The sequence below is a fragment of the Thamnophis sirtalis genome, unplaced genomic scaffold (genome assembly GCF_051295495.1).
Source record: "Thamnophis sirtalis isolate CommonGarterSnake01/CBP01778 unplaced genomic scaffold, rThaSir2_p1.2 scaffold_6, whole genome shotgun sequence".
Lineage (NCBI taxonomy): Eukaryota > Metazoa > Chordata > Lepidosauria > Squamata > Natricidae > Thamnophis > Thamnophis sirtalis.
In genome coordinates this window covers 7,500,058-7,521,231 of record NW_028261386.1, presented here as the reverse complement: position 1 = coordinate 7,521,231, position 21,174 = coordinate 7,500,058, and the positions used below count along the sequence as shown (strand labels likewise).

The following is a 21,174-nucleotide window of genomic DNA, read 5'->3' as shown; positions in this document are numbered from 1 at the left end:
CCACCACCCCACTCCCTTTTCTATTTTAAGTCTAGAACTTACTGGATCGAAGACCAACATCCTACAAAGGAGATGAACGGCTTCATGTGTAGCTTGGCTGGATAATGTATACAGGACAGGAAGGGATGGCTGTGAAGAGAAAGAGAAAAGGCACTGAGCGTCATCGGAATAATTGAGATGCCAAAATGCAACACTGTCTTTTCTGAATCATGGCTAAAATTACTGAATACATTCAGGTTTTTTTAAAAAAATGATTTAAAAAAAACCTGTTATGGAAATGAATGAAGAGGGCAAGTTAGTCTAGCAAGCTCTTCCAGCAAAACAGGTTAGGTTAAGACCAGCAAGCTCTTCCAGGGGAGCAGATTTTAAAATAAAATGTAATTGTTCTATTTTTAGTAATTTTAATTCATTTTATGTTTATACCTGTTATATGTTGTTTTATCTTGATGTAAACCAGTCAGAGTCATCTGAACCATAAAATGGTCAGCAAATAAATTTCATAAATAAAAATTTAAAAAATTAAAAAACACATTCCTAGAATTCCTAACATGGACCTGAGAGGAAGATAGTGGAGGGGGAAGCATTATGGACAGGGGCCCTCTCTCCTCTTCTAGTTGTTTGACCCTATGACACTCAGTTGTTCCTAAGTAAGTGCATAGAGAGGTTAAGCCTTAAAGGGCTTAATGAATTTTACATTAGAATGAAGAGAGAAAAAAATGACCTCTAAAATTCAAAATGAATGTTCATAATTAAAAATAGACCTAACCTCTTCATGCAAATGTAAAAGCTGTCTTGTTTTTTTTTTTAAAAGAATATTAAAATATATTGAGTTTAGAATCTGCTTGTTCTCCATCACTTCCTACACTATTATTTTTTTAGTGTGGTGCTTCTAAAAAACCCTGTGCAAATTCTAAAAAAGGAAAAGCATTATAGATTTAACACGTGCACCAGTTGGGAAAAACCATTAGAAGCAACGAAGAAATGATTATATAATTTTTCTCCTATTATTGGCAGATGATTAATTTTATTGATATGTGGGAGGAATATCTTATACCTAACCAAGAACCAACACATTCAGTTTGAAATAAAACTAAACAATCAAGCTTTTTTGCCTTATCTATTTATGTAACAATATTAACAGAAAAGGTTAAATGCTAGTTAGCATTACAGAACAGAGCAAAGATTTATAAAAGGTTTCACAGGATGCTTTCCATATAAATAAGGACACCATTAGAATGAATATTCTGGAAGGATGACAGTAGAATCCCACCGGGTTTCACAAATACTACAGTTTTTCTATACCAGTTCTATGTCATATGAAGTTGTGTTAGGCCAGGACTGTTGATTGTGACTAAGAATACAGTCAATCTTTATTAGTAGTACTTTTTAAATTGGAAAATCCATCAGCTGATCTTGGGACACACTCCGCATGGAGTGATTTAAGGCTATGTTTCCAGGAATTGCAAATCTGACCAGCTTATACAAGGTGATTATAACAAGACCTTAGAACAACTCTGAAATACCATGGAATTTTGGGGAAAAAAAGACTTTCTTTCTGTCTCTCATTTCTTGCCCCTCCACTGCATTTCCATGTACAAAGTACTCCCTTTTGTTAAGCGTAGCTGAGAAAACTGAGTATAATTCCACATCCCTTTTACCTGTGGCCCTGCTGCACACATACAACTCTAAATAAATATATTGCAAAGTTGCAGCAGAAGTTCCCTCTTCCAACACCTTAAAAATATATCACTCTGTTCCTCGTGATTTTTAAAGTTTGGTATGTACAGTTTTCATCATATTGTGAAATGACGTTTATATAATGAGTATTTTTGCATTGCAAATATTTTCAATTATTACACATCAGAACTTCCTGTTGAGAAAAAGTTCCAGCAGAACAATAGTTACTCAAACAAAATGGGCGACATCCTAAAATAGATGTTATACATCTATTTTATGATCTCCAGCCATTATATTTGATTTCATACTTTTGGCTGAAATACCCAAAACAAGAGATGGTAAAAAAAAAAATGACGTTATGGCTAACATTAGGTCCCTGGTAGCAGCTTTCCAAACTAAGGTAAGTGGGTCATTTAAGTCTCACTGTAATTGGTTCATAGGCTGTACTTAATGCCCAGGAATGCAAAAGATCTCTTTTCCTTAGCTTGTCTTTGTAGAATTAAGTATAGCAGCTCCACTCTCCTCAGGCCAGTCGTTCACTCCTACTCTCTGCAACAAAATTTTAACTTCCACAAAAAACAGAGAGCATGACGTATTAAGTATCAGTTCTGCATAGCTGAGATAAATTGCTTTACGATTGTCCCAGTATAAATCCCCAATCTGGTATTACTCTTAGACCCGTCACCTGTTGCTCTTCCAGGTTCTGATGCCCACATGTGTCGGTCAGCTGGTCTTTGCGCATGCAAGAGCACCAGGCACTAAAAGAGCAACTCCCTGGTGCGCATGCCGGGAAGCTGAGCTTCTGGTTTCTGGCGCATGCATGTGCGCTGGCCAGCTGGTCTTCATGCATGCCTGTGTGCCAGAAACAGAAAGACCAGGTGACCGGTGCGCATGTGCACGCCGGAAACTGGAGGTTTAGCTTCCTGGCGTTCACATGCGCACTTGGGAACTGCTCTTCCGGTTTCTGGTGCTCCCGCGCATGCATGCACACACTCCCGTTTCAGCACTCAGTGCCGAAAAGATTCACCAACACTGTCTTAGACTGAAAATTAAAAGTTGTCATCACACAACTAAAAGGCTTTGCATTACCAAATTAGAACATAATCACTCTACCTGTTTATGAGGACCCCTGAGTATGTGAGCCTTGGCGCCTTCACAAGCTGTCCTCATTGCTTCCAGTGACGGTGTTCCCAAAAGATCTGTGATCAAATCCAACTGTAGAAAGGGGAAAAAGAAACCAGCACTCCAGTTTTATTTTATACTGAGATAACCTCTGCCAACACAATAGTTATGACTACTCTGTCTGTTTCCTCACTACGTGTAGGTGTTTTTTGAAACTGTGCAAGTGTACACATGTGGGTCCATGCATGTGTTCCGTTTATATACAGGTAGTCATCCACTTACAACCATAATAGAGCCCAACATTTCTGTTGCTAAGCAAGATAGTTATTAAGTAAGTTTTGCCCCATTTTACATAACACAGTTTGCTAAGTGAACCACTGCAGTTGTTCAACGAATCTGGCTTCCCCACTGACTTTGCTTGTCAGAAAGTCTCAACAGGTATGACACCTGGCATACCGCAAACCATCATAAATATGAGCCGGTTGCCAAGCATCCGAATTTTGATCTTGTATCCAGGGGGATGCGGCAATGGTCATAAATATGAAAAAGGGTCGTAAGTCACTTTTTTCAGTGCTGTTGTAACTTCAGTCACTGAACAAATAGTTGTACATCAAAGACTGCCTGTAACAGCTTCTGACCTAAGTAATACATCTCTTTATACAGAAGCAACAAATGCAATGAAACCACAAAGCTAACAGTAAAAGCAGTAGACAAACAAATAATTTTAAATATTATTAAAAACTCAGAAGATCACAACGAACTTCACCTTTAATGTTGCCCTTAAGACAATTCTAGTCCAGAATGCAGAAGCAAGACTAGCATACAATGATTACCCTGATGCCCTAGTGACTTCCAAGTGCAATTTAAGAGGCTAAGTGTCACCTTCAAAGCCTTTCATGGCTCCGTTCCAAATTATTTGTAGGCCCATTTCTCCTTATCCTTATGATTGGCATGCATCAGATCCCAAGCAGTGTCATCCGATGGAACCTAGGAGATTTGTCTTCAGTGTCATGGTGACTGTCCTATGCAACAGCATCTCCTCAAAAAGACACTGAAGGTCCATCTCCCCCCAGGCTCTGAGTCAGGACAGCACATCAACCTTTACAAGTGAGCTGTCTCTGGTGTGCGGTGTGTTTTTATGGATTTCTATTTACCTTTTAGGTTTTCAACCTTCTGTTAGCCGCTTAAAATTGCATCCCGAGTGGGCAGCTATATAAACCCTATATAAATAATAAATAAATAAAGGTATACAAATGTGTCTGCTGAGAAAACTCTGTAGTTTGGGCCTTAGCATAGAATAATGTTTATTTCATTTTATTTCATTTGTTTATTTCATTTCATCAAGGACAATACAGGTTGTCCTTGACTTACAAGTGTAACCGGGCCCAAATGATGGTCAAAAGTCATGGCGGTTGTTAAGCAGGTCATAATGTGACTGATCCAATTTTATGACATTATTTTGTGGTAGTAATAAAGCGAATGCGGCCATTAAATGAATGCTGCAGTCATGAAGCAAAGCCATCGTCTTTTTGCCCAAACCTAAAGATAAACACTGGTTTCTAGCAAAAAAAAAAACCCATCATCAATCGTGGTCATGTGACCTTGGGATGCTGCCAAAGGCTGTAAATGTAGGCTAGTTGCCAAATGCCCCAAATGAGACGGGGTGAGGGTGGACATCTGGACTTCAAATCCAGGTCAAAAGTACTTTTTTGGGGGAACTGTTGTGACTTCAAATGGTCACTAAGTGAGGGCTACATGTATCTTTTCTCTAATAACCACATGCCTCTCACTTAGAAGACAGGATTTCAGCCTCTAAAAACTACAGGCAGTCCTTGACTTATGACCACAACTGAGCCCTAAGATTTTGTTGTTAAGGGAGACATTTGTGAAGCGAGTTCTACCCCATTTTACCACCTTCTTTGTTACAGTTGTTAAGTAAACAATAGCAGTACATAAGTTAGTAATATAGTTGTTAAGTGAGTCTGGCTTCCCCATTGCTTATCAGAAGGTCGCAAAAGGTGATCACATGAGCCCAGGACACTGCAACCATCATAAATATGAGTCAGTTGCCAAGCATCTGAATTTTGATCACATGAACATGGAGTTGCTACAAAGGTCATTAAGTGTGAGAAATGCTCTGAAGTCACTTTTTTCCAGTGCTTTTGTAATTTTGAATGGTCACTAAATAAACTGTTGTAAGTTGAGGACTACCCCTACTAAATTGGCGGGCAACCTTGTTTACTTATTCTAAATGCCTGGAGAATCCTGATAATTGTAAATTCAAATCCCTGGTCCTTTCAATGAACTGTATTTCCAAGAAATTTAATGTGGACAGGCCGGAACATACGTAGATCAATTTAAGATCATTAGGATAAATAAAGCTGACATGGACATGCCATTCCTAGCAAAATATAACAAAAAACTGGAGACAAAAGATCAGTTGTCAGGCACTGAGCTTTGATTCAGTTGCTATATGTTGTTAATTGGTTGGAATAGTCTTTACAAAATCTCTTGGCCTCAAATTTCATACATAAAACAGAAATCATCTGCCTCACAATGGGCTTTTTTGGATGTGTGTGTAAAGATGAAACATAGACTATGAAACGACAATCATGTTAAGAGAAGCACACATGAGAAATAGTCAAGAAGCATGCAACTAAACCCAGGAATCTTCCTCAAAACATAAAAAGCAAATACTGTAACTGAAATCTGTTTATACAGAGCCCTGGTATGCTGCTGTCTGATTGTCAGCATCCCCAGACAGAATAGTTGGAGAACCTGACAAATCTGAAAAGGGCTGCGCTGAGGAAGATTTTTTTACAGCAACTTAATCAACTGACACATAATCACAAACCCTTTACATCCATGCCCAGCTATAACAATTTTCCACTCTCAATCTTACAAGACAAGACAAAACAAAAGCAGTCTCATTCTCAATTAGACTAATTACAATTTATTTTGTAACAATGAAAAATGGTTTGCAACTTCACCCTCAATGTAAAGATTACTGATTACTGTAGGTGTGTTGCCTATGTGTGAGCTGAGTGGCTATATAAATTTGTTTAATAAGTAATAATAAATAAATACTTTGGGTGAAAAAAACTAATGTAAAGAATAGCAACTAAAGGTCTTGCAACTTTGCTATTTAGCCACCCAACTTAAATATTTTGCAAAAGATTTCAGAATAGCACCTCACTTTTCTAGCTAATCCATATTTGTAAAGAAGCATTTTCAACATGCTAAAGATAAACCACCCACATTTGTCCTCGCAATTCCTGGACGAGATGGGCGGTCTTGAGTGGGCTTTTAACTCAACCTCCACTCCCCATCTGTCACCCCAGAACAATGACAGTCTACCTCACAGGTTTGCACTGGAATTAATCAGATAAGCAAATGCAACTTTGTTATTCCTGGACAAGAAGTGGGGTCCCCCAAAAAATCTAATAGAAAAAAAGTAAGGGAAACATCTTATGGTCATATGGCTAAAATAGTAATTAAACGAACTCATTTAAATCATCAGGTCGCTAATGGCTAACCACAATTTCTTAGTATAAAAGGTAAAGATTGTGTGCGCGCATATGTGCGCCCATACACATATCAAATAGCAAGCAGCCACCCTTAAAATAATCAAACATGGAAGTATTTTTTCTTATTCTAATGTCCCCCCCAGTCCTCATTCATATGTTGAATGAGGACTGGGCATGTTGGCAGTTGCAATCCAACCCTTTAGGAGGGAGTACGTGGCCAGATCTATTGCATTAAAAGCAAAGCACCTTTATACCTGCTGAATGGGGCTTTGAGCTTGAAACAATATTCTTCGCCCCAACAGTTCGGCAAATATACAGCCTATAGACCACACGTCAATAGCATGGCTGTAGTGACGGCTTCCCATCAGGATTTCCGGAGCCCGATAATACTGAGTAACAACTTCCTGAGTCATATGACGAGATTCATCTAATTCTTCCACCCTGGCTAGGCCAAAATCACAGATCTGAAAAAGTAAAGATTTGATAATGTTATAAACAGTGAAGGTGGGGAGAAGAATTCTGATATATCATCCTAGTCGTTTTTCTCTCTTTTTGGGGTACCCACAAATCAGTGTTGACTCTGACACCAGAGACAGCCTGAACAAGTCCCTGAAATTTTCTTGGCGAGATTTCAGATGTGGTTTTCCACTACCTGCCTCCTGGGGCTGAAAGAGAGTGGTCCATGGTCACCCAGTTGGCTTTGTACTAAGACTAGAATTCCCAGTCTCCCAGTTTGTAGCCTGATGCCTTAACCACTACACCAAATTGATTCTTCATCTTAATAATAGCTTGTAAGAAGCAGGGTTTGGACACATTAGGGGACTGGAGGCTAAAATATATGAAGAACGGTTGCAGGAACTGGATACGTCTAGTTCAATGAAAAGTAGGATTAGGGGTGATATGGTAGCAGTGTTCCAATATCTCAGGGGCTGCCACAAAGAAGAGGGAGTCAAAGCACTTGAGGGCAGGACAAGAAGCAATGGGTGGAAACTAACCAAGGAGAGAAGCAACTTAGAACTGAGGAGAAATTTCCTGACAGTTAGAACTATTAATCAGTGGAACAGAATTGCCTTCAGAAATTGTGAATGCTCCAACACTGGAAGTCTTTAAGAAGATGTTGGATAGCCATTTGTCTGAAGTGGTGTAGGGTTTCCTGCCTAGGCAGGGGGTTGGACTAGAAGAGCTCCAAGGTCCCTTCCAACTCTATTATCCTATCCTATCCTTTCGTATCCTATCCTATCCTATCCTATCCTATTCTATCCTATCCTACATATGTGAACCAGGCATGTGCAAATACAGACGTTTTGTGTAGCTTGTAGCAACTGTAACTATAATCCTCTCACCATTATGGGAATAGAAACAATGCAGTGGAAGGCACACTCACACACAAGTCCAGATCATTTATGAATACCGATGCATGCTAACATGGTAAGTGTACCATTCACTTGATCTCGCCACTACTTTTTGTACATGGCTATGTTTAGGGTGGATGGCGGGAAGGTGAGTTAATATCAGGAAATGCTCTACCTAGGATTTTCTCAGTGCTGATCTTTCAAGCTTAGTTATCGCAAGCAGATAAAGTCTACCTGTATCTGGGCTGTACACACTTAGAAGAGCAGGTGGGGCTTAGGTGAGATTATGTTCCTCTATACAAAAGAGCTGTAAATCCCTCCAGAGAGAAAATTAGTTCTGTGCATCGTGAAAATGAATTCTAATCTAGCTCCCATTGTTTTTAAGATGCGGATTTATTTTCTATCTAATGGGATTCAATCATAAGTGCTCCTAAAGTACAATCCAGTTTGCTGTTTTTAACAGTGAGTCCTTAGCCACATGTAGCAGCAAACTATTGTATATAGTCAGTGTTCTCAGAAGTAGCAATACGAAGGGATTAAAATAATCGTATCATGCTTTAAGCTGGAGTAAACACTCATTTTTTTCCTAGAGTAGCAAAGAGACCAAACTCTGCCCACACCACAATTCTAAGCTACTCAGTTAACAGGAAAGAAAAGACATTGACTTCAGTTGGAGAGTATTTATTTACAACGAGGGAACATCTCTGGCATTTAAGCACAGTGTGTTTTGTTTACATTTATTATGGGGAGGAGATGAGGAGAAATATAATTCTCCCTCTGCTATTTACTCAGCCCAAGTACAATTATTTATGCCAACAGAACACAATCATAGCTGACAAAAATGGCAAGTGAGTGGTTAATAACACTTCTCAGTGTTGTAATCAGACTGCCAATAATGCATTCAATGAAATCCTATTTTTAAAATAGGGACAGTTCTTCACCAGTACAAACTCATTAATATTTATGGTTGTTTCATGATTTATGGTTTTAATGATTAGAATAGTTTATAGAAAGAAGAGAGCTAGGTTATAACCATAGAATAAGAGGTCAATTTATAATTATATTTATAGCTGCTGTGAAGAAAATCAGAAACTACTTTCTTGTATCTTTTTTCTTTCTGTTCTATTTTTCTTTTACTTCTTTTCCATCTAGCTTTCCCTCTGATTTCTTCCCCCCCTCACTCTATATTAGTTTGTATATGTTTTTAATCTTTTTAAAAACTAATAAAATTATAAAAAAATATTTATTTAAGAGAAATGCAAAGTAAACAGTTTTTTACTACCCCGTTTCCCCGAAAATAAGACCTCCCTGGATAATAAGCCCAATCGGGTGCATGTGTTAAAATAAACCCTCCCCCCAAAATAAGCCCTCCCTGAAAATATTGCAACACAGCAGCAGCCATAAGGGGACCACACTCGCTGCCTCCTGCACCTCAAAAATAATAAGACCTCCCCAAAAATAAGGCCAAGTGCTTATTTCGGGAGTCAAAAGAAAATAAGACCCTGTCTTATTTTTGGGGAAACGCAGTAAATATATCAGGGTTATACAAATTGCAAGAGCAAGTCTTCACCCAAATGATTTTCAGCATAGACTCAGAAAGGCTATCTATTTTATACAGGCAAGAATACCTTAAGAACACAGTTGCTGTTCACAAGAAGATTCCCTGGTTTAATGTCTCGATGCAAAATACCAGCTGAATGTAAGTATTTCAGGCCTAGAAAAAAACAAAGCAGAACAAAAGTTCAAAATCAGAACAAGTTGTGGCATCAAGTCTGTGACCGCAAAAACTGACATAATGGAAGCTAAAGTATTGGGTTTTTTATACCCGCTCTAGGGTCCTAGAGGTATTTTACCTCTTGGGTTGCAAAGAGTCAACACTGACTTGATGGCACATAATCAATCAGACCCAGAAGGCAGCCAACATTATTTAGTAGTTAAGGCTTTATCAATCTTGGCAACATCAAGACATGTATACTTCAATTCCCAGAATTCTCCAGGCACCATGCTGGCTGGGGAATTCTGCGAGAAGAAGTCCACATGTCTTAAAATTGCCATGATTAAGACACTGAGTTAAGGTATTGTAGCAGGAGTGGGGAGACTAAGGTTTTAGTCCTTCTTTAGGCACAAAAGCCAGCCAGGGTGACTTTTGGCCAGTCCCTCCCACTCAGCCCAAATCAGCGTCAGGCTTTGCAAGAAGCTGGCCAATGAACAAAGAAAAAATAATCTTTTTTTGCTTTATCTGCTGATAAGCTTCATTGTAAAAACTTCGCAAATGGAATCCATACAGAGCAACACTGGGAAGAGGCATGGTTATAGGTCACTTAATGAACTTCAGCAGATGAAGGTGGACTTAAGGCCCAATACCCTAGCTATTTCATCATATCACACTGTTCAAGAAGTATAGTGAATATGCTAAGATTAAGATGAGGGAGACTCAGGTTAATGTTCAACTTTTTTAGAAAAAAATATTTGGATTAAAAAAAACCTTTCCAGGCTAAAGAGCATATATATTATTGGTAATCAAGAGAGAAGCAACCTAGAACTAAGGAGAAATTTCCTGAAAGTGAGAACAATAAACCCCAGTTAGAACGGCTTGCCTTCAGGACAAGAAACAATGGTTGGGAACTAATCAAGGAGAGAAGCATCCTGGAATTAAGGAGAAACTTCCTAACAGTGAGGACAATTAACCAGCGGAATGGCTTGCCTCCAGAAGTTGTGGGTGCTCCATCACTGGACGCTTTTAAAAAGTGACTGGACAGCCATTTGTCTAAAATGGTACAGGATCTTCTGCTTCAGCAGGGGTTGGACTAGAAGACCTCCAAGGTCTTTTCCAACTCTATTATTCTGTTATGTATACATTTTTTTTTCCAATTTGAAATTGAATTCATATTATTCATAGGGGCTGTATTAACGTTAGAAAAGCAATACAGTATGACTAAACAAATTACTTTGCAGGTGTAAATGTTTTTTAAAAAGTACTTACTTGCAGGGAAAGCTTTACTTATTTTAATTTATAGGGCTCCCCTCTTCCTGCTGTTTCAAAGCAGGTGGTCCTCAACTTACAATAACTCCTTTAGTGAATTATTTGTTCAAAGTTACAATGGCACTGAAAGAAATGACTCACGACTGGTTCTTGCATTTATGAGTTTTACAGCATCTCCTCCCTCGTGTGATCAAAATCCAGGCACTTAGTAATTGGCCCATATTTACAATAGCTGCAGCATCCTGGGGTCATGTGATCACCATTTTCAACCCTCCCAGTTGACTTCTGACAAGCAAAGACAACGAGGAAGTTGGATTTGCTTAAAGACCATATGATTCTCCTCCTATAACGATGCCAAAAAAACCCCCCTATTTTATTGGAAGTCCCACAAATTGGCTTCTAGTAGAATGTTTATATTACATGAACAGCAGTGGGGAAATACATTTTACATATTGCAGTAGGGTTCCAATATATTTGCTCCACATTAGAAAAATTAAAATAAATTACCTCTTAAAATCTGGTAAAGAAAAACTTTGACGTGATCTGAGCTGAGTGGCTGAGGAGAGACGATAATCTTATGGAGATCACTCTGCATCAGTTCTGTAACAACATATCTTTAATAGTATTCATTAAGGAAAATACAAGACAGAAAGTGGATCAGATCATTTCAGTTCCTGCAAGATGCAAGAGACTTCGCACAGCAGCTCTTTCTCATATCCTTTAATCCACAGCTATTTGTATGTTACAGAATCAGAAATGATTTGGACAGTTTGCTAAGAATTATTTTAACCCTAAGGCTCTGCTGTTTACCTCTAAGCCATTTTTAAAAAAATTAGAGGACCATTAAAAATACCTTTGTGCTTGAGGCAGTAAATCTCTTTCTTTTCAGTTACACATCACTCATTTTTTTCAGGTTGGTAATTTTACACGAGAAACAAGACAAAAAGTGCCAGTGATAGACCTGGACTGACAGGAAATCGAAATCATACCAGGGAACCTGCCCACTGCTCACATGCAACATTAAGACAGGAATGCAAGGTAAAGAGGCGCCTTGGGAAAGAGCAATTGCTCCTATCTGTTCACTTGAGTTATAACTGCTTAGATGATTACACAATTTTCTACCTTCTCCAATAAAATCTTTCAATATAACTGAACAGGAGAGCAAGATGTTGAACTGGGCTCCACCTCCTGCATCCAGGCAATTGCCACGCAAGATTCTCTGATGTTTGATCTTGGTTGTTGACAACTGTCTGGGAAGACACACAGCCTGAAGCAAAACCAGTGTATCTTGGTTTTCACATATCAAGCTGTGCTTTCAGCACTGGGAGATTTTAGGAAGAAGCGGCAGTGAAGAAAATAATTTTAAGCTTAAAGAAAAAAAAATTACAGAATTAGAGTTGCAAACACAACATAAATGGAGTTGGATAGGGAGACGGGACCAGACATACAAAGATGACACAGATGATGATAGCATCTTTACATTAGTTCTGGAATAGAATGCAGGGGAGAAGAGGCTAAAAAAAATCCAATTTTCCCATCTTTTAGGAATTATAATTTTACCTTTTTAAAACATACAACGTACAACAAAACTGATTTTATTTAGGAAACAGAAAATATGGGTTCGAACAATAAATTCTCTCTCACACACAATCTGTGACCTGTTGGATCTTCATTTCAAAGCTATTTCCTTACCTAAATAGAGAAACAGAATAACCACAGGTAGGCAAAAATAATTCAGTGGGAGCAGGAATGATTTCTGACTTCTTGTTGGCTTCCCCACTGAGTTTTCTTGTGGGAAGTGGGCAGTAAGCATCAGAAAGCTTCCTTCCTCCCTTTTTATTCCTTTCCCGTCACTATCACTCGTTGCTCCTTCTATCCTCCCCCATTCCTCCTTTTTTTTCCCTGCCTTTTCTTTCTTCCTACTTCTTTCCCCACCCACCCTCCTTCCTCAGGTAAGTGGCTGCTGCCAGGTGAGAGAGGGAGGGAGGGAGAGAGAGAGAGGGAGTGTGGTGCGAGCACAGAGGGACTGGAAATCCCGTGGACATGCAAGAAGCTGTCAGGGAACATTGAAAATGATAACCATAGCTGACTGTGGCAGCACTGAAGCAGTCACAACTTCCCCACATTTCATTCCCTTGGGAGCAATGGGTCCTGGGATTCTTTAAGTTAGCCCAGTTGATGCATGTAGTTGAAAAAGTATTGCCCTATAATGTACTGTTTCACCCAGTTAAAGATAGAAGAATTTGTGTCTGTGTCTGTTTGAAAAACCATTAGCCTTTTTTTCTCTTTAAATCTACTTATATAACCAGCCACACATCTCAAAACTGTGATTCTGGGAAGCTAACAATTTGTTATATTCTCTGTATATTTTATTTAGTCCTTTCTGCTTCTCAAATCTCTTTATAGGTGGCTTGTACAGATATATTTACAGTGAGGGGTAAACCGACATGTATATTCCAGTGTTTTAATTCTATTTGTTCTAGAAATAGCAGAGAGAAACAACAATCACAACTGAGATTTAAGGCAGGAGGAGTAACATAAGGTCTTCTACATAATTGGACACATCAATCCTTCATTGGTTTCAGAAGTATACGCACATATGAGCCTAATGGCTCCATAGCTTTGACACAAATGGTACACTGGTGGCAAAACAGGTTTCATTTGTGGTTGTTAAGTCGAGGACTATCTGTAAATAGATACATTTTCCATTTCAAACTACAACTTGGGTTACTTTTTCAATCCTCCCCACCCACCCAGGAGCAGAATGTTATCCTCTTTCTACATTCAACTGGATGGAAAACTCTTGAGGCATTGTTATTTGTGGATTTTTCTCATTATGGTCCAAAGAGCTGCACTCGACAGATTATTGTACAAAACTAGCAATGTCCTACTAATGGTGGGGGCCAAGTTGTGATAGCAAGGTGCGCCCCCCAGGATTACAGGCAAAATCTCTTAATGATATTAGCAATAGCGCTTAGATTTATATACCACTTCACAGTGCTTTACAGCCCTCTCTCAGCAGTTTACAGAGTCAGCATCTTGCCCCCAACAATCTGAGTCATCATTTTACCAACCTTGGAAGGATGGGAGGCTGATTCAACCTTGAGCCTGGTGAGAATTGATCTGCCAAATTGCAGGCAGCTGGCAGTCAGCAGAAGTAGCCTGCAGTACTGCACTCTAACCAGTGCACCACCGAGGCTCTTATTGTCCCAAAGGTACCTTTTCAAGAGGCAACTGGACTTTCTGGTTTATTTGTTTTTTGAAGACATTTTGCTTCTCATCCAAGAAGCTTCTTCAGCTCCGAAGAAGCCAAAGAAGCTTCTTGGATGAGAAGTGAAACATCTTCAAAGAAAACCCACAAAGTTGCCCCTTGAAAAAGCATCCTCGGGACAACCATGACCTGGATGACTGAGAATCTCCATAGACAGTCTTAACAATGTTGTTGGAAACAAGAGTTGAGGACATATCCTTCTTATGAGTTTGGTAGAGACCTTCATTATGTTTTTGTAAGATCTCTTTATTTTCTTGAATTTGTAGCAAAAAATTTTTTAAACCATAACCAGATAATTAGAACTGCAGAAAAAACAAGTTACTACCAACCTGCTTTCCATTGAGGACCTGTACACTGCACGAATCAAAAAGAAGGCTGCGAAAATATTTACAGACCCCTCCCATCCTGGACATAAATTGTTTCAACTTCTGCCCTCAAAACGATGCTATAGGGCACTGCACACCAGAATTAGACACAAGAACAGTTTTTCCCGAATGCCATCACTCTGATAAACAAATAATTCCCTCACCACTGTCAAACTATTCACTAAGGCTGCGTTACTATTAATCTTCTCATTGTTCCTATCACCCATTTCCTTCCACTTGTGACTGCAGGACTGTAACTTTGTTGCATGTATCCTTAAGATTTATATTGATAGTTTCCTGATTGCTTATTTGTACCCTATGATTATCATTGTGTTGTACCTTATGATTCTTGACGAATGTATGTTTTTTATGTACATTTAGAGCATATGCACCAAAGACAAATTCCTTGTGTGTCCAATCACACTTGGCGAATAAAGAATTCTAATTCTATTCTGTTTTATTTTATTTTATTCTATTCTATATTTCACATTTAGAATCACAGCTTAAAGCAGCAGTCCAGGCCCAGGTTCAATTCCCCTTTTAGTGCAGGAATCCAAATCAACCAGTCCCCAAAATAGTTGTCTAATCTCTGCTTTCAGTGATAGAAAATTTGTCACCTGCTTACTAATTGTTTCCACTGGTGAACTGTTCTCACTCATTAGCAAGCTTTTCCTAACAACTCAAACTGACCCATATTCTAGAACACTAGAGCAGTGTTTCTCAACCTTGGCTACTTGAAGATGTCTGGACTTCAACTCCCAGAATTCCCCAGCCAGCAAATGCTGGCTGGGGAATTCTGGGAGTTGAAGTCCAGACATCTTCAAGTTGCCAAGGTTGAGAAACACTGCACTAGAGAATAGGTTCTTACTTTTTCCTATCTAATATTTCTTCAGATACTTGAAGTGTTTAACCATCATATCTCTTTTTTCAAGGTTCTTGTGTCTTTCCTAGTTTTCTCTTATGAACCTCCCCTCTTGGAACAAGGATACTAGCTTCTCCCAATTGTCTGTTTTTATACTTGCAATATCAGTGTTTGATGGTTGCTAGTTTGTTTCTTCTTTTTTATTTTGTATTTTAACTAAATTAAAAATTGTGCAAAAAGAATAATCTTCTTAATTGTATTGCCAATCAGTACAGATTTTTCATCCAACGTAAACAAAATGAGGAATGCGTGAAGAGAAATAGTATATTTTCAACCACTTTACCAATGGCCATAGGACAGGTATATAGCATCTTTAGCAAAGTTAATCTCTGTATATATGTCTGTGTCAACAGTCCAGAAGATAGGCATAAGATCCAGATGGATCTTGACAGCCTTGAACACTGGACCCTATCTAACAAAATGAATTTCAATAGAGACAAAAGTAAGGTTTTACACTTAGGCAAGGAAAACCAAATGTATAGGTACAGATTACGTGAAACTTGGCCCAATATAACAGTAACTGTGAGAGGGATCTTGGAGTCCTAGTAGACAATCACATGAACATGAACCAGCAATGTGAGGCAGCAGTTAAAAAAGCCAATGCTATCCTAGGCTGCATTAACAGAGGGGTAGAATCAAGACCATGTGGAGTATTAGTACGGCTTTATAAAGCCTTGGTAAGACTACCGAACCCGGTTTTGGTCACCGTATTATAAAAAAAGATGTTGAGAGTCTGGAAAGAGTGCAGAAAAGAACAGCAAAGACAATTAAAACACATGAAGAATGGTTGCAGGAAATTGGGTATGTTTACTCTAGTGAAAAGAAGGACTGGGGGGGACAAGACAGCAGTGTTCCAATATTTGAGAGGCTATCACTAACAAGAGGGGTGTCAACTTATTCTCCAAAGTACCTGAAGGCAGAAGAAAAAGCAATGGATGAAAACTAATCAAGGAGAAAAGCAACCTAGAACTAAGGAGAAATTTCCTGACAGAACAATGAATCAGTGGAATAGCTTGCCTTCAAAAGTTGTAGGTGCTTCATCACTGGAAGCTTTTAAGAAGAGACTGGGCAGCCACTTGTCTGTAATGGTATAGGGCAGTGACGGCTAACCTTTTTGGCACCGAATACCAAAACTGGAGTGCATGCACATGTGTGCGTGCATGCTGGAACACGGAAGAGAGCAGTTGGTTGGTGCACATGTGCACGACAGAACCCGGAAGACCAGCTTAGTGACGGTGGCCGTGCCCACAGAGAGGGCTCTGCGTGCCACCCTTGCCATGTGTGCCATAGATTCGCGGTTATGGTTATAGGGTCTCCTGCTTGAGCAGCTGGGTCCAACTTATTTTTAAAACTTGATCTTTCTTTTATTAACCTTTCCCCAATGCCAATTTTGGCCTGATCATATTCTTTTTCCATAGAGTTACACTGCTGCCTGCCTAACAGACAGAATCCCAAGCCTCTTTATTCCATTTCGCTTAGAACATAGGATAACAGAGTTGGAAGGGACCTTGGAGGTCTTCTAGTCCAACCCCCTGCACAAGCAGACCCAATACCATTTCTGACAGATGGGTGTCCAGTCTCTTTTTGAAATCCTCCAGTGATGGAGCACCCACAACTTCTGAAGGCAAGCTGTTCCACTGGCTGATTGCTCTCACCGTTAGTTTTAGGTTGCTTCTCTCCTTGTTAGAAGTTATATAACCTTACTATATAAAGTTCGTAACAAGGTTAGAAGGTTATAACTTGCATCGAAAGAATGAAAGTGTCTGTGTCACCCACATTTACTTCTGGGACAGGGATTGCAGTACAGTGGTCTGTACCTTCACTATGGCACGTGAAACTTACTTGTTTAGCTCTCCCACCAAAATCCTCCCCAGCTTCAGTCCCAAACAAGATAACTCCCAAATGTCTCAACCAGTTGCCATGCCAACTAAAGCAGCTTAAATGAAATAAAGGTCCTAGAATGGCCTCTGCACTGCTCTGGGTCTGCTGTGCTTTACAAAAAAAGTGTTTCAGAAGGACTCAGAGGTGCTATTAGCTTGAATAGCAAATATCTTTTTATTGTCTCCGGACAATTTAACAAAGACCTAGAAACAAGAGCAAAAGAAGACTTTCCTTGGAGCTCCACAGCTCTAACAGAATTTTAAATCAGCTGGCAAGTCAAAGATGGCGATGAGGTCTCTCCTCATCTTATCCACAATAAAGGTATAATTATACAATGTAATAAAAAGCAGGTTTCAGTAGATGCCCTGCCTTTCGACACTTAACTCCATATCATGGCAAGAGAGCACATGAGGTTGCTCTGGTTACAATTCCTTCAAACCAAACAGCACCTCCTGGGCAGAAAATACTGACAGTAATAATTAGCAAATCGCTGCATAAAATTAGAACTACGAAATAGCAATTTACTTCAGAACAACCGTAGCAGGGGACAATAGCAGACCTTCAATTTGTGCTGAGTCAGAGGCCATAGAAGTCAAAGGGCTGTGCAACACTGACAAAGCAAACCAAAAAGTGCAAGTGTAAGTATTGTTTCACAATTACCTTTGCAGCAAGGGAAGAGTTCGGAAATATTTGCTACGGTTTCTCCGGAGGGGGGGGGGAAGCATTTTTGTTTACAAATAAGTAGCTGGATTTTCAAAATTGTGTTTTGCCCACTGCACATGTATTTATTTATGCAGATTCACAGCAACACAAACTCCAAAATATTCAATTGGGTTAGGTCTAGCTATTCTCCAAAGCCCCTGAGGGCAGGACAAGAAGCAATGGGTGGAAACTAATCAAGGACAGAAGCAACCTAGAACTAAGGAGAAATTTCCTGATAGATAGAACAATTGATCAGTGGATCAATTTGCCTCCAGAAGTTGTGAATGCTCCAACACTGGAGGTTTTAAATACGATGTTGGATAACCATTTGCCTGAAGTAGTATCGGGTTTCCTGCCTAAGCAGGGGGTTGGACTAGAAGACCTTCAAGGTCCCTTACAAATCTGTCATTCTATTCTATTTGGGTTTCAGTTCAGTTGTAATATGGTTAAACATTTTTCCTTATTGATTAAATTTTGGTACGTAAGGAACATATATCAGAAAAACAGAGGCAAAATTAAAGAATGGTCAAAGAGATAAAAGATTCCTCTGTATATTTTTTAGCCAACCTTGGCATTATGAAGTCCATCAGCTGTGCACTTGTTGCACTTTTGTTCAAATTTGTACAGGTGGCCCTTGCTTAACTACTACTTGTTCAGCAATTATTTGAACATATACTGAGTGAAAATGACTGTAGGACGGGACGTTAAAGACGGGCCGTCGCAATGTTTCTACAATCATGTGGTCACTGTTTGCAACATTTGCTTCTGGCTTTTAACAAGCAGTCAATGGGGAAGCTGGAACAAGAGCCCAAATAGCAACCAAGTGATGTAATGCATAATGACTGTGTGGAATTCGCTTAATAACGGCAACTGGAAGTGCTGTTGCTAAACAGGGTGGCCACAAGACATCACACTTTACAACTGCATCACTTAACAACTGTCTTGCTTAACAATGGAATTTCTGGTCATAAGTTGAGGACCACCTGTATGTTGTTTTATTGCTGGTGCTGTTTTCAGTTGTGTTGTATTTTATTCCTTTGCATGTTCTGCCCTTAGAAGTAAGTACACACTACATAATAATTTCTACTAAGAATACTACTACTATTTGGGCTTGGACTTTTGGTTACTCACTTCAGGATGAGCTTGTGCTGCCCAGCTCAATTCCTTAACATTCTAATCTTTAAAAAACACAAATAATTCCAGAAAAGCCATATGAGCATAAACAACTAGCATAAACATCTGAGTGTAAATGCACTGCTCACTAGGCAAAAAGCTCAGGATTATGGTATTATCCTGGCGATTGGGCTATTACTGGACTTAACTATATCAGTGCTGAAAATGTGTGCTATTTATGTGGAACTCAGACATGATACGATTGAGGCAATTTTAAGAATATCGATGTGGCTTGACTGAGGAATCAGGCAAGCTACATGGAATCCTCAGTGGGAGAATATCTCTGCCCATCATTAGAACATGTGTTATCCAATTGATTTCCTTTTATAAAACAGAACTATCAAAGCACAAAGTATCACTTCATATCATGCATTTTCCCAAAGAACAGCTCAGATCTTTAAATGAATTCTGTAACAGGTGCAAAACTTTTGCTAGGCCAAGGATTGTACCAATTTTTCAACAGTAGCTCGGAGGCTGTACTGAAAGATCACATAAATAGTCTTAAGACTTCATGGGAGTATGTGAAAGTATGATTAATACTGCTACTTTTAATTAACACACTTTCCCACAGATGCACACACAATTACAATGACACCCAGCCCTCCCTTCTGAGTTGATACTATATTAACTCAGAAGTATATGAGCAAAGTTTATCCCCAACTTTCTTTTCCCAAGTGTATGCATAGAGCCAATAAAAATAGTATTCTGTATAAACTGACTCCAAATTAAGAGGTTAACAATCTCCAACTTAATCAAAATAATTTAAACTAGTCTGAAGCCACAGCAATATTCAAGCCCCTAAAAGCCTTGGTAGTGGCCCTTAGAGATTCCTAAAAGTTGCTATCAAATTGTTATTTCTAAATGACAACAGGAGAACATAATAGAACTAAAGATCTGTAGAGATTCTTAGGCATTCCAGGTCATGTTTGTCCCAAATATGCTTTTTCAGGAGGCAACTGGACTTTCTTTTTTTTTCCCTCTGAAGACATTTCTCTCTTGGATGAGAAGCGAAACGTCTTCAAAGAAAAAACAAGAAAGTTCAATTGCCTCCTGAAAAAGCACCTTTGGGACATACAACTAAAGAGTAATCATATCAAATGTATTTAAGTTTAGTTTGATGAATATGTAAACAAAACAAAATAAAATTTAGGTTTTATTGGCACCTCAATTAGCTACTTGGGAACCTTGTACAGACCTTGCCAGGTCCTGTTAAATGTAAAAGAAGAAAATGGCTGAATTCCACTTTTGGGGATTGAGAGCCAATGTGGTGCAGAGTTAAAGGTTTGGGATTAAGATCAGGTTGAAGGCCCAGCCTTCAGTACTTTCAGTCACAAATATTCACTGGTTAACTTTGGATGGTTATTTTCTCTACCTTGATCTATTTGGCAGGGTTAAGGGGGGGGGGCAGTTTTACATCAATGGCAGTGGTTTTTTCTGTCTGTCAGTTTAGTTCAATGATATGAATAGCAACAAGTCATAAAAATGTCAGTGTGTCTCTGAAATTATTTTCAGCTGGCTGCCTCTTTCCTTCCATTAAAAAAAATCCTTATACAATACAATACTCTGCAGGCAAACATTTGTGACAGCATCGGCTTTATTTGTTTGCCTTAGGAAGAAATTTAAGTGGGGATAGCCATTTTGTGCAGCTTGTACACAATTTTATAAACCTCCTGAGAAGCAAACCTACAATTATGAGAAGAGCATCAACATAAAAAAGCAATTGAATCCAACAAACAAGACATTTCATACTCCTTTTAATAGGAAATTCTGGCATCTGCCTCTCTTTGTTGTTGTTGTTTCTTTCATTGTGACATCCATGTTTCCCTGAAAAAAAGACAGGGTCTTATTTTCTTTTGACCCCTAAAATAAGCACTTGGCCTTATTTTCAGGGAGATCTTATTATTTTTGAGGTGCAGGAGGCGGTGAGCGTGGTCACCTCATGGCTGCTGTTGTGTTGCAATGGTTTTAGAAAGGGCTTATTTTCAGGGGAGGGTTTATTTTAGCATATGTGCTCAAAAGTCAAATTGGGCTTATTATCCTGGGAGGTCTTATTCTCGAGGAAACAGGGTACCATTCTTTGGACAAGATAGGATCACAGGAAGCTACATTACAGTGATCAAAATAGCTCAGCAATTATACGTACTAGAAGTTTTCAGGCTGGGGTGTGTGTGTTATATTGTACTTAAACTATACATATGG

General features: G+C 39.0%; 1 protein-coding gene across 3 annotated transcripts in view; it reads right to left on the bottom strand.

The window, feature by feature from the left end:
- Positions 1-21,174, bottom strand: part of NLK (nemo like kinase) — a 100,938-nt gene that overhangs the window by 11,746 nt on the left and 68,018 nt on the right. For all 3 annotated transcript variants that reach the window (XM_014058986.2, XM_087717171.1, XM_014058985.2), the window contains exons 4-8: positions 11,169-11,275; positions 9,307-9,392; positions 6,581-6,790; positions 2,791-2,892; positions 43-129 (exon numbers count right to left, since the gene is read on the bottom strand). In XM_014058986.2, coding sequence (XP_013914461.2) covers positions 43-129; positions 2,791-2,892; positions 6,581-6,790; positions 9,307-9,392; positions 11,169-11,275 — 592 coding nt within the window. The remainder of the gene's footprint in view (positions 1-42; positions 130-2,790; positions 2,893-6,580; positions 6,791-9,306; positions 9,393-11,168; positions 11,276-21,174) is intronic.